Raw genomic sequence first — 10559 nt, 5'->3', positions numbered from 1 at the left:
GAGAGCTAGCTGATGCTGGGGAGTGGAACACAGAAAAGTTAAGGTCAGACTCAGTGCTGTCACTCGGGCTATGTGGTGTGGGGACAGCCGCAAGGTTCTTATTGTTTTGCCTCAGTTTCTTCATCTGAAAACCAGGTGATGATAGGAAGGTCAGGATAAAGTCGGAGCCTTCCAGAGTCAACCAAAGAGTGGACTGGAAGCCTGGTTCTACCACTTCACACCTATGTGTCTGTAAAATGGGAAATTCGATTCACAAATCACAGGTTATCGTTTAGTAGAAGTTGGAGACATTTCTCCAGCTGTTTGGTCGTCCATCAGTCACTTCATATCTCTGAGCCTTGGTTTTACCAACTAGAAAGGTAGGATAATAAACGACAACAGGGTGATTGTGAGAAACAACAAAAGTGAGAGGCTTAGCTGAGATCACAGCACACAAGCAACCCTCAGGAAATGGTTGGGGATAGGGTGGTCTCTAGAGTTCTTTACAGGAAATGGAAATTTTGAGCACACTAACCTCAAAAGCTTCTTACTTCAAAAAACAAGCCTGGAGATTGAGAATTATATTCTGAAATAGTTAGAAACACAAATCACAAAACTGAAGGAGGTAAAACCAAATTTATTTATTTATTTATTTATTTATTTATTTATTTATTTATTTTGTACCAGGAATTGAACTCAGGGTCACTCAACCACTGAGCCACATCCCCAGCCCTATTTTGTAGTTTATTTAGAGACAGGGTCTCACTGAGTTGCTTAGCACCTTGCTGTTGCTGGGGCTGGCTTTGAACTCACCATCTTCCTGTCTCAGCCGCCTGAGCTGCTGGGATTACAGGCGTGTGCCACCGCTTCCAGCTAAAACAAAATTATTTGAACATCAGATGTTCTCATAGAACTGGGTGTGAGGGAGGAAACCTCACAGATTGGCTGAAAGAGACCCCGAGGCTGTGATCCAAGGTGGCTTCCCAGGGTGTGCGCTCAGGATCAGCACCTGTGATACTAACAGCAGCCGCAGCAGACAGGAGCAGAAGTCCAGCTGAGGTGCAATGCAACAAAGACACAGCCAACCTTCAGGGACCTGGGGAGCTAGGACAGCCCTCAGGCTGTCTCAACAAAACAGGACGAGGGAGCCAGATCTCTGTACCCCTTCATGACCAGTCTTGGATGCCAGTAACCTGAGGAAGGGATCACAGCCTGGGAGAGGTGACAATTCCTGGAAGGAGTTTGCCTGTGAGAGCCAGGAGGCTCACCCTGCTTCCCCATGGGAAACGCTATTATTGACATAAGAGGTGCTTGGAATTGAAGAAGGGACGTGTGAAGATATAACAGTCAGCTAGGAATCTACAGAGAAGAGGCCGCTGCCATTAACTTGAAAAGCAACTTATGGGCTCCCAGACATGACGGTCCTCTTGCTTTGGCTACACTCACATATGACTCAGATAGAAAGTGGCCATAATCTGAACAGGGAACAAAGGGTGATGGTATTGAAAACATCCAGTGAGAAGTAAACTAAATGGGTGCTCACAAGCACGGAAGGGGTTGTGGCTACCCGCCAGAGCAGCTGTGTTATGTGAGGCAATGTGCAATGGCAGAATGCAGTTCAAAATCTGGCTCAGCCACTTCCTGGACAGGAGACTTTAGGAGACCACTTCCTCCCCCCATGCTCCTTCCTTGGTAGCATGTGATGGTAGAACAAACGTAGCCCAAAGGTCTCTTTCACCAATTATGAAACAAGTGCGAATCTTTGTTATAACTGTTAGCAAAAAAAAAAAGGACTACAAAATGAATGCCTTTATAATTAATTCATTTTCTGCTAGGTTAAATTTTATGGTGATACTTTCTCTGCATTATTTATTTTCCTGCTGATTTTCCACCTGTGATAATTATAGACTTCTCTGGTATTATCCAGGGCTTTTTTTGCCCTAGTCTTTAACATTGTACATTTCTGCTTTTTCAGTCTCACGAGGTTAATGACTTATCTCTTGTCCACTGTAGAGTGTCTGGGAGACTACTTCTTACATGCTAGAGACATTGGTCTTGTGTAATTAAAGAAATCAACTCCCAATACTTTAAAAGGGGGAGGGGAGGAGGTCATTGAAAGGATACTAAGAGGTTTGTAGAATCAAAGGAAAACTGGAAAATGTCAGGAAGCAAGAGCATTTCAGTGGGGCTAAGGAACAGAAGTCAGAAGCAAAGAAACTGTCTTCTGTCTGGAAGGATCTGGACAGAATCCAGATTGGAGGACATGAGCTCCAGTCCTCCATGCTGTCCTGGCACGACCTTTCAGATCCAAGTTTAGGGAAGTGATAACTTTCATGACCTGAGTGCAGAACTGGTGTCTGCCAGTCTATCTGCCTCCATGTATTTCTCTCTCAGAAGCTCTCTCCAGAGGGCGGGGAAGGGAGGTTCTTCTTGCCTTGGCAAGACAAACTTGAGAGCTCTTCACCCACCAACCCAAAGAGTTTGAGATCAGTCCCCAAGAAAGTCAGATGTTTTGAAGAAGGAAAGTGAATCCTGGATGCACAAAAATAATGACCAATGTCTGCTGCTAGACCAGGTCCTCGAATAAGTTTTTAGATGGATGCGTGATCACACATAAGCTGACCAGTTTCCCTGACGGGAACAAGTGCTTCATTTTAACACAGGTGCATAGGCAACTCTTCTAAATATTCTCCCACAGTAGTTGGGATCCTCCCTTTAGCTCTGATATCTGTCTGCATGATATCAACAATTTCTTTAGTTTAAATCTGTGGCTTAAATTTGAAAACTTTAATCTGAAAGAGAATACCTGCTACAGTCAGGCTCCATCACATCGTTCCAAACTTATTTTCTAGCGCTTCTTTTCACAGATGTTATGTAACACTCTCTGCTAATGCAGCTGCCTGGCTTCCTTCCCATTTTGCTCTATCATTTTTTGTCTAAAACAAAATACTCTCTTCTTTAATTTCCTCCCACCCTGAGATTTATCTTTCATTACTCACCATATTATACGTATCTTTCTTTGGGGTTTATGTAATTTACTATATATAATTAAAGTTACTTATGGCAGGTCTTACCTCCCCCTTTAGTTTATATGATAAACTTCTTGAATATAGGAACTCTGTTGAATATAATTTTTGAACTGAGAAACACATGTAGCAGAAATTTATATGAACTTTTTGAATATAGGAGTTATGTGTGGTATACTTTCTAGAAAATTTTTACTGTGATGCATTTTTAAATAAATATATGTACATATATATAAATATTCAGTATATTGTGTGTACTATGGGTGTTTGTGTACATATGTGCACTAAATTTTTGCTGGTTAAATATATTAAAAATATCTTCTCTCATACACACACACACACACACACACACACAAACATACCCCTTGTGAAATATAGAGAGGCAACTGAGAAATTCTACATCATGAACAGGGAGTGAGATCCTTGGGCTTGGAGACGGAAAGCTCAGTGGTAGGATCCTACAGAAATTCCTCTATGAAAGTATGTTTCTCTGTGAGGATGTTTTTATTCTCAGGCTCTGCCTCTAGTCTCATGGAAAAGAGTCCCAATCATCTGTAGAAGTAATGGATTCAGGAATTAGTGGTTCACTCACTTAATCTGAATGGTCTACTTTCTTTCAATCTCTCTTTCAATCTCCTGCCAACATGCTGTGTCCAATCCCATTTCCATACCCAAGTTCCAGTGGTTGGTTAAGAACACCCCGTTCAGCTCTGCTTATAATTGCACTACCAACAGCACTACTGTAGTTAAGATAGGGTAGCAATTTTGCAAATGCTTTCCTGCCAGTTACTTCATTCGATTCTCAGAAGAGCTTGAGGAGGGTAGGGCTGGGGCTTTGATGTCCGCTCTGATGGTGAAGAAATTGGCTCAGAGACAAGAGGTTATATGAAACACAGAAGCTGTCTCTTATCTTGGAATTCTGTGGCTCAAGTCCTGCCTCCTCCTAGGAACCTGCCCTGTTCAGATGTTTCTTTTTCTTTTTCTTTCTTTTTTTTTTTAGTTGTAGATGGACACAATATTTTTATTTATTTATTCGTATGTGGTGCTGATCAAACCCAGGGCCTCACACATACGAGGCAAGCGCTCTACCACTGAGCCACAACCTCAGCCCCAGATATTTCTTTTTTATCCTTAAAGAGCTCTGGTTATTATTCTCTGTATTACTCACTTGACAATGGACACGAATGCTGTGAACTGTTATCTATCTAGAAATAGGTGCCTTTGTCCCACTGCATTATTTATAAGCTGCTCTTGAAGGAGGCACGATTGTATATCATTTGGTTTCCCCACAGACCTCACACCACGCCTTTACTGCAGCTTGTGCCAGTGAAGAGTGGCTGGAGCTTGGCTCTCTCTGTGGGCTGCAGCATTCAAAGAGCCAACTCCAACCACGGAGACTGAGCACAAATATGCCCTCATCCATTCCTGTTCTGTGGAGTACAGGGAAAATTCCTGCTGGCAAGGTTATTGAACACTTGAGTCATTAACCTCAAAGTGCATTACATCAGCCAACACATATTCAGGAAGCTTTGTTTTGCTGAAGTGGGAATTACATCTTAGACTCTGACATTTCTTTGTGTTCTCCAGAGCACTTTCCACATGATAAGGATTCATCCCGAAAGACAGTAAGCGATTTGAACATCAAATAAGACCTCTTTTGAAATTCACCAAATAGATGGCTGCTTTTCTTTTCTCAGCAGATTAGGTAGGGAAGACAAAGAGGTACAAATCTTCACTCCTCTTTTTAAACAGTAGTCAGGTAAGTAATTTCTCAAAGCTTTGGTTTCCTCAACTGCAAAACTGAAACCCCAAAACCTATTGTATGGTGAACAAATGAAAAAATTTAGACATTTTAAAAAATTAGCATACTACAGTGATACATGCCTAGTCATGTATATTGCGGTACAATTCACAATAGCTGAACTATGGAACCAGCCTAGGTTCCATGAATACATGAATGGATAAAGAAAATGTAGTATATATGCACAATGGAGTTTTATACAGCCTTAAAAAATGAAATTATGTCATTTGCAGGAAAATGGATGGAACTTTAGGACATTATGTTTAGTGAAATAAACCAAAGTCAAAAGGTCAAGAGTTCTGTGTTTACTTTCAGATGTGGAAACTATGAAAACTAGAGAAGAAGAAAAAAAATAAAAGTGAAAATAAAAATAAAAAATCAGCAGAATAGAGGGAAAAAGACCAAGGGGTGGGAGGAGGGGATAGAGAGGGAAGGACTGGGGAATTATTTTGATCAGATTATAATGTTATATCGTGTGCATGTATGAATACCTAACAACAAATCACACCATTGAGTATAAATATAATGCACCCAAAAAATGTGGAAAAAAAAATAAGGATGTCTTTTGACTCACCAATATTGCATAGAGTACAGAGTATCAAAAAGAGTCAGGCAAGATTTGCTTCTCTGTGAGATTAACAAGCATGTTAAACTGTGGGGCTCAGGCTTTCAATTGTAAAATGTGAGAGTTGATTTAGATTGTTTTGTTTAATGTCATTAATTTTCTTTTTAATTGACACATAGTAATTGTACTATTTGGATTATTTTTAAAGATTCTACAAGGATTAAGGAGTCCATGACTCTGGAATTTCAGCATCAATTGTCAAGGAATTCTAACATTTTAATTTTTTCACTCCTTATACCAAAAGCCAAACAAGTCATCTAATGCACAGAGACTCACATTATTTTTTCAAAAGAATAATCCAAGCTGATATATGTAATTGCCCGGATGTATGGGTTTTCACGGTCTGCTTTGGATGTTTCAAATAGGAAGTACCTTGTAGCATGGCCTGGAGTGGCAGGTCTTTCTCAGAGCTCCTCTCCTTCATTCCTGCAGGGAGAGGAGAGTTGTTAATCACCACGTGGGCATCCAGTCTCGGTTGACAGATCTCCCCTGTGGAAGTGGAAAGCTCCCCACTGTAATGTGTGCTCTGCCCACCGACACCTTGCTAGTGACAAGACATCTCCTTCTGAGAGCTTCTGTAAGTGAGCACTCATGTCATGCCAGCTTGAAATGAAACCACTCACTCATTGAAATGAGTCCGCTCACTCTCTCTCCTCACTAGTGGAAAAGTACTATCCCGGGAGGGTGGATTTTATTTTTCAAACACCTAGAGATTACTCAGAGTAAAGATTCAAGAGTAAATGAGTAGGTGACCAGCTTGAATAATAGTATTTCTGGTTTTTTAAAAATATTTATTTAGCTGTATATGAACACAGAGTATCTTTATTTATTTTTATGTGGTGCTGGGGTTTGAACACAGTGCCTCACACATGCGAGGCAAGCACTATACCAGAGAGCTACAGCCTCAGCCCTTGTTTTTTAGGAAAAACTTTTTACTTATGAATGGTTTCCCTGTTACTAAACCATTTGTCCTTGTTGCAGTATCTTTTTTGAGCAAATATAAACCACTTTGTTTTAGTTTCAAGAAGAAAACATTCTCGTGTCCTAGTGAACTGGGAGATTCAAGGAGAGGAGGTTGAACAAGGGTTGAAAGTAGAGACTTGGGCTTAGATGGGGTGGTGGGAGTGAGGGAGCTGAGGAGTCAAAGGGGGAAGTGCAAGGTCAGCTCAGTGAAGGGCTAGCATAGGGCTCTCGGCTGTGTTAAACACAGGTTCCTCATGATGGGCATGTTCACATACTCATTTCATGCTATCATCACAGTTTGTCCTGTGTGTTGGGTGCAGAGAGGCTAAATGACGTCTCTGAGGCCAGACAACCGATGAGAAGAATAAGGATCTTGGTCCAGCTCTCGATACTAAAACTAGTATTGTTGTATACTCACTTGCACTCGAATACTATCCTTTTCTGAGGTGATTTCAGCAGAAAATAGACATATATAGGCATCAGGTCTTTAACTCTTAGAAGATGCACACCTTTCGGCCTAACCTGGAATGTAGGGGCATAAAGAAACACACCCAGAAACTCACCTTCCTGTGTCCTGTAACAGTTATGACATATGGATTCCAAACCTCTGTCTTTCATCCAGATCTAGAGGCTTAGCTATGAGGAAAGTTTTTGCTCGGGCTAAGCATAGAAGAAGGAAGAGAAGATGAGGACGAAAAGGAGGAAGAGAAAAAGGGAAAGAGAAAACAGAGAGGGGAGAACAGGAAGAGGAGGAAATGGCAACCACATCAAGTGGGGGACACAGCTGAATGGAGTGGAATGCACTTGGTGCTTGGGGAGCCCCTCCCAGCTCATCTCCAACTCTAGCACTCAGGAGCCATGGAACCTCCCCTAAGTCCTGGAAGGACACCTATGTGCAGAACATCCTGGTCTTTAGAGGCTGTTCTTCTGTGTGCTGCTGCATGAGGCTACCTGCTAAAGAAGAGGGGAGGCAGGATTGATGAGGCAGCTACAGGTTGTCCAGACCATGGAGTCGGAAGCTCCTGATCTTTCCAGGTGGTGGTGGCCATGTGCCAGGGAAAACTTTTCCTACAGGTTGGCCTCCTGTTCCAAAAGTCCTTCTTTGTTCCTTTCTCCACCCGACCTATGATTTACTCTCCCCAGAAGGAGTCTGCCCTGTGAGTGATAGTGTCCAAGAGTCTCAAAATTAAGTTGATCTTCTAAGCCAGCTGATTTAGACAACGACGATTTCTGGGCTTCACATTTAAACTAAAGAATTAATTTGTTTGCTTTGGGAGAGTTTTTGTTTTTCTTTTTACATGCCGAAGTCCTGAACTGCATGGAGACTTAGATTAATTATAGCTAAAAACACCATCAAGCAGTTGATATGTGAGAAGCAAAATGAATCGCTCTCTACCCACACACACACATTTGCTCACACCATTTAGCACATGAAACAAGACCTAAAGGTGGACTAGCACTGTGCATTATCACATCACCCATCTTAAGAAGTAAGTTTACAGGCAGATTTTTTAACATTCTGATAGCACCTAATTACAGAGCATCAGAAGGCAACAGGAATCCAAAAGTGAGATGAATTACTAAAATAATAATAATAAGAAGAAGAAGAAGAAGAAGTAAAAGCAAAGAGGGCCTAGAAAACTATTATGTGTATCCATAATAGACTTATCGAACTTAAAGGTAATGATAAATGTAATAATTTAATTCAGAAGACAAATATCTTCTTTCACAGCCCTTGGAAAAACTGCTTTTATTCTCCAAATCTTTTGCGAGCTTTGGTAATTAAGCTAGACAGAAACCAAATGCGTAGAACAGAGCACAGGTTCTCTAAAGAAAGGTATGTTTCTTCAGGTTAAATTATAAGTAATTCATCTACTGAAACTGCTTCATCCTTCCATATAAAAGGCAGTTTGTTTTAAAATAATAATAATAATAGTTATTATAAAATAACATAATGATATAATATAATAATAGTAATTTACCAGAATGACCTCAGAACTTCAGTTGAAGGAGATGGAGGATAGAGTGGCACAGAACCTGTGAGAGAGTGGAAATGTAAGTGGGGCTGACGTGTGGAAGGATTTAACCCCAGATCATCTGTCTTTTGGTCCAGTGCCCTCTCCTTGAAATTGCCACCTTTGCTGAAACCTTAAAGCCACTCAAGCGGGGCACATAACTGTAATCCTAGTAACTCAGGGGGCTGAGGCGGGAGGACCATAATTTTGAGGTCAGTTTTAGTAACTTAGGAAAACCCTATCTCAAAATGAAAAATTAAAAAGGTGTGGGGATACATCTCAGTGAAAAAGTGTCTCTGGGTTCAATCCCTGGTACCATAAAAATAAAAACATAATCACTGAAGCATCTTTTGTCCACATTAAACAATTACATGTTAATCAGAAATTTGACCAAAAAAATAGTTTAAGGAAATGGAAGTGCTAATTATCCTAATTTGATCTTTACACATTGTTTAAGTGTATTAAATTATCACATGATAATCCATAAATATATATAATTGAAATAATCATTAATTAAAAAAAGAAACTAACTTTCAAATCCATAGGCCAAAGAATTTCAAAACACAATACTGTGCATTGTTGTTGACAAATATTACAAATATGATATGATCCTTATTCCAAATTTAATAGTGAATGGAAATTATCTTACAGTTAAAAATAGGGAGGGGAAATTCAGTACATTCAGCTATAGCCTTTAATCTTCTGCTTTAAACCACATCAAGAAGCTAATGAGGAAGGGTCTGAATGTCCCATGTAGTTGTTCTCTAAACCTAAGATTATCTTCCTGAGTGAGACATTTCAAAGTGCTGCTTTTTACAACTTCTCTTCACTGAGGAAATAACCACTGTTCTTGGGGAAGAAAGAACTGAAATCGCCCAGACCTCAAAAGCCATGAAGGCATTTGGGTCTGAGAGATGGTTTATCCCTTAGTTTCCTGACTTCTTCCTGCTCACACTTAAAGATTGGGGATTATTTTTGTTGAATATTTTCCAGAGTGCCCTTTTCACTTCTTTGTTCCTCAGGCTGTAGATCAAGGGGTTCAACATGGGAATCACTACAGAGTAGAACACAGAGGCGACTTTGTCTGTGTCCATGAACTGGTCAGAGGTGGGCTGTAAGTACATGAAGATGATGGTGCCGTAGAAGATGGAGACCGCGGTGAGGTGGGAAGCACAGGTGAAGAAGGCCTTCTTCCGTCCTTCAGAAGAATGCATGTTTCGAATGGCCACGTAGATGAAGAGGTAAGAGATGAGGATGACCAGGAGGGTGAATAAGACATTGAAACCCACAACAATTAAGACATCCAACTTGCTGGTGTGTGTGTCAGAGCATGCGAGAGCCAGGAGCAGGGGCTTGTCGCAGAAAAAATGATTAATTTCATGAGGCCCACAGAAGGAGAGACTGAAGGTGTCTGCTGTGTGGATGGAGGCATTGAGGAAGCCACAGACGTAGGAACCAAGAGTCAAGAGTGTGCACACACCCGCTGTCATGGTGGTGGTGTACTGAAGAGGCCTACACACTGCTGCATAGCGGTCATAGGCCATGGAGGCCAGGAGGTAGCACTCTACAGTGGCAAAACCCACAAAGAAGAAGAACTGAGCGGCGCATCCATTATAGGAGATGACCTTGTTCCCTGTGTGCATTGCAGCCACCATCTTGGGAGCCACAGCTGATGAGTAGCTCAGATCTACAAAGGAGAGGTTACTGAGGAAGAAGTACATGGGAGTGTGGAGACGGGAGTCTAAGAGGATGATCACCATCATACCGCCATTCCCAACCAGAGTGATGAGGTAGATGAATAAAAATACCAAGAGGAGCAGCACCTGAAGCTTGGGGTCATCTGTTAATCCTAACAGGATGAACTCTGTCACTTCTGTGTTGTTCTCCATTGAAGTCAGCTTGAATTCACCTGGTGATTAAAGAAAAGAAAAAAAAGGCAAGGAAACTCAAATAAAATTATAAGAAAGGATGATAGAACAATATAAAAATAGAAAACTGGGCTGGGGATGTAGCTCAGTGGTAGAGTGCTTGCCTGGCGTGCTGGGTTTGATCCCCAGCATCCCAAAAAGAAAAACTAATATATACTGAGAATGTACTCAAGTAAGATACACGCTAGATCAGTCTATTTTACTATAGTGTCTAATCCAGTG

General features: G+C 41.1%; 1 protein-coding gene across 1 annotated transcript; it reads right to left on the bottom strand.

The window, feature by feature from the left end:
- Positions 1 to 9240: 9240 nt before the first annotated feature.
- On the bottom strand, positions 9241 to 10301 carry LOC124092724 (olfactory receptor 5B21). The gene has a single exon (XM_046444530.2). It carries the CDS (start codon positions 10296 to 10298, stop codon positions 9336 to 9338), a length of 963 nt encoding a protein of 320 aa, XP_046300486.1. The 5' UTR covers positions 10299 to 10301; the 3' UTR covers positions 9241 to 9335.
- Positions 10302 to 10559: the final 258 nt, after the last annotated feature.

Source organism: Marmota monax, unplaced genomic scaffold (genome assembly GCF_021218885.2).
Source record: "Marmota monax isolate L192 unplaced genomic scaffold, Marmota_monax_Labrador192_F-V1.1 WCK01_AAM20220418_F8-fsc00038, whole genome shotgun sequence".
Lineage (NCBI taxonomy): Eukaryota > Metazoa > Chordata > Mammalia > Rodentia > Sciuridae > Marmota > Marmota monax.
The sequence above is the reverse complement of the archived record's forward strand: the minus strand, read 5'-3'. Positions and strand labels throughout refer to the sequence as shown.

Excerpts from the sequence above, each read along its gene's own strand:
- LOC124092724 (XM_046444530.2), bottom strand. The coding sequence starts at position 10,298 with ATGGAGAACAACACAGAAGTGACAGAGTTCATCCTGTTAGGATTAACA.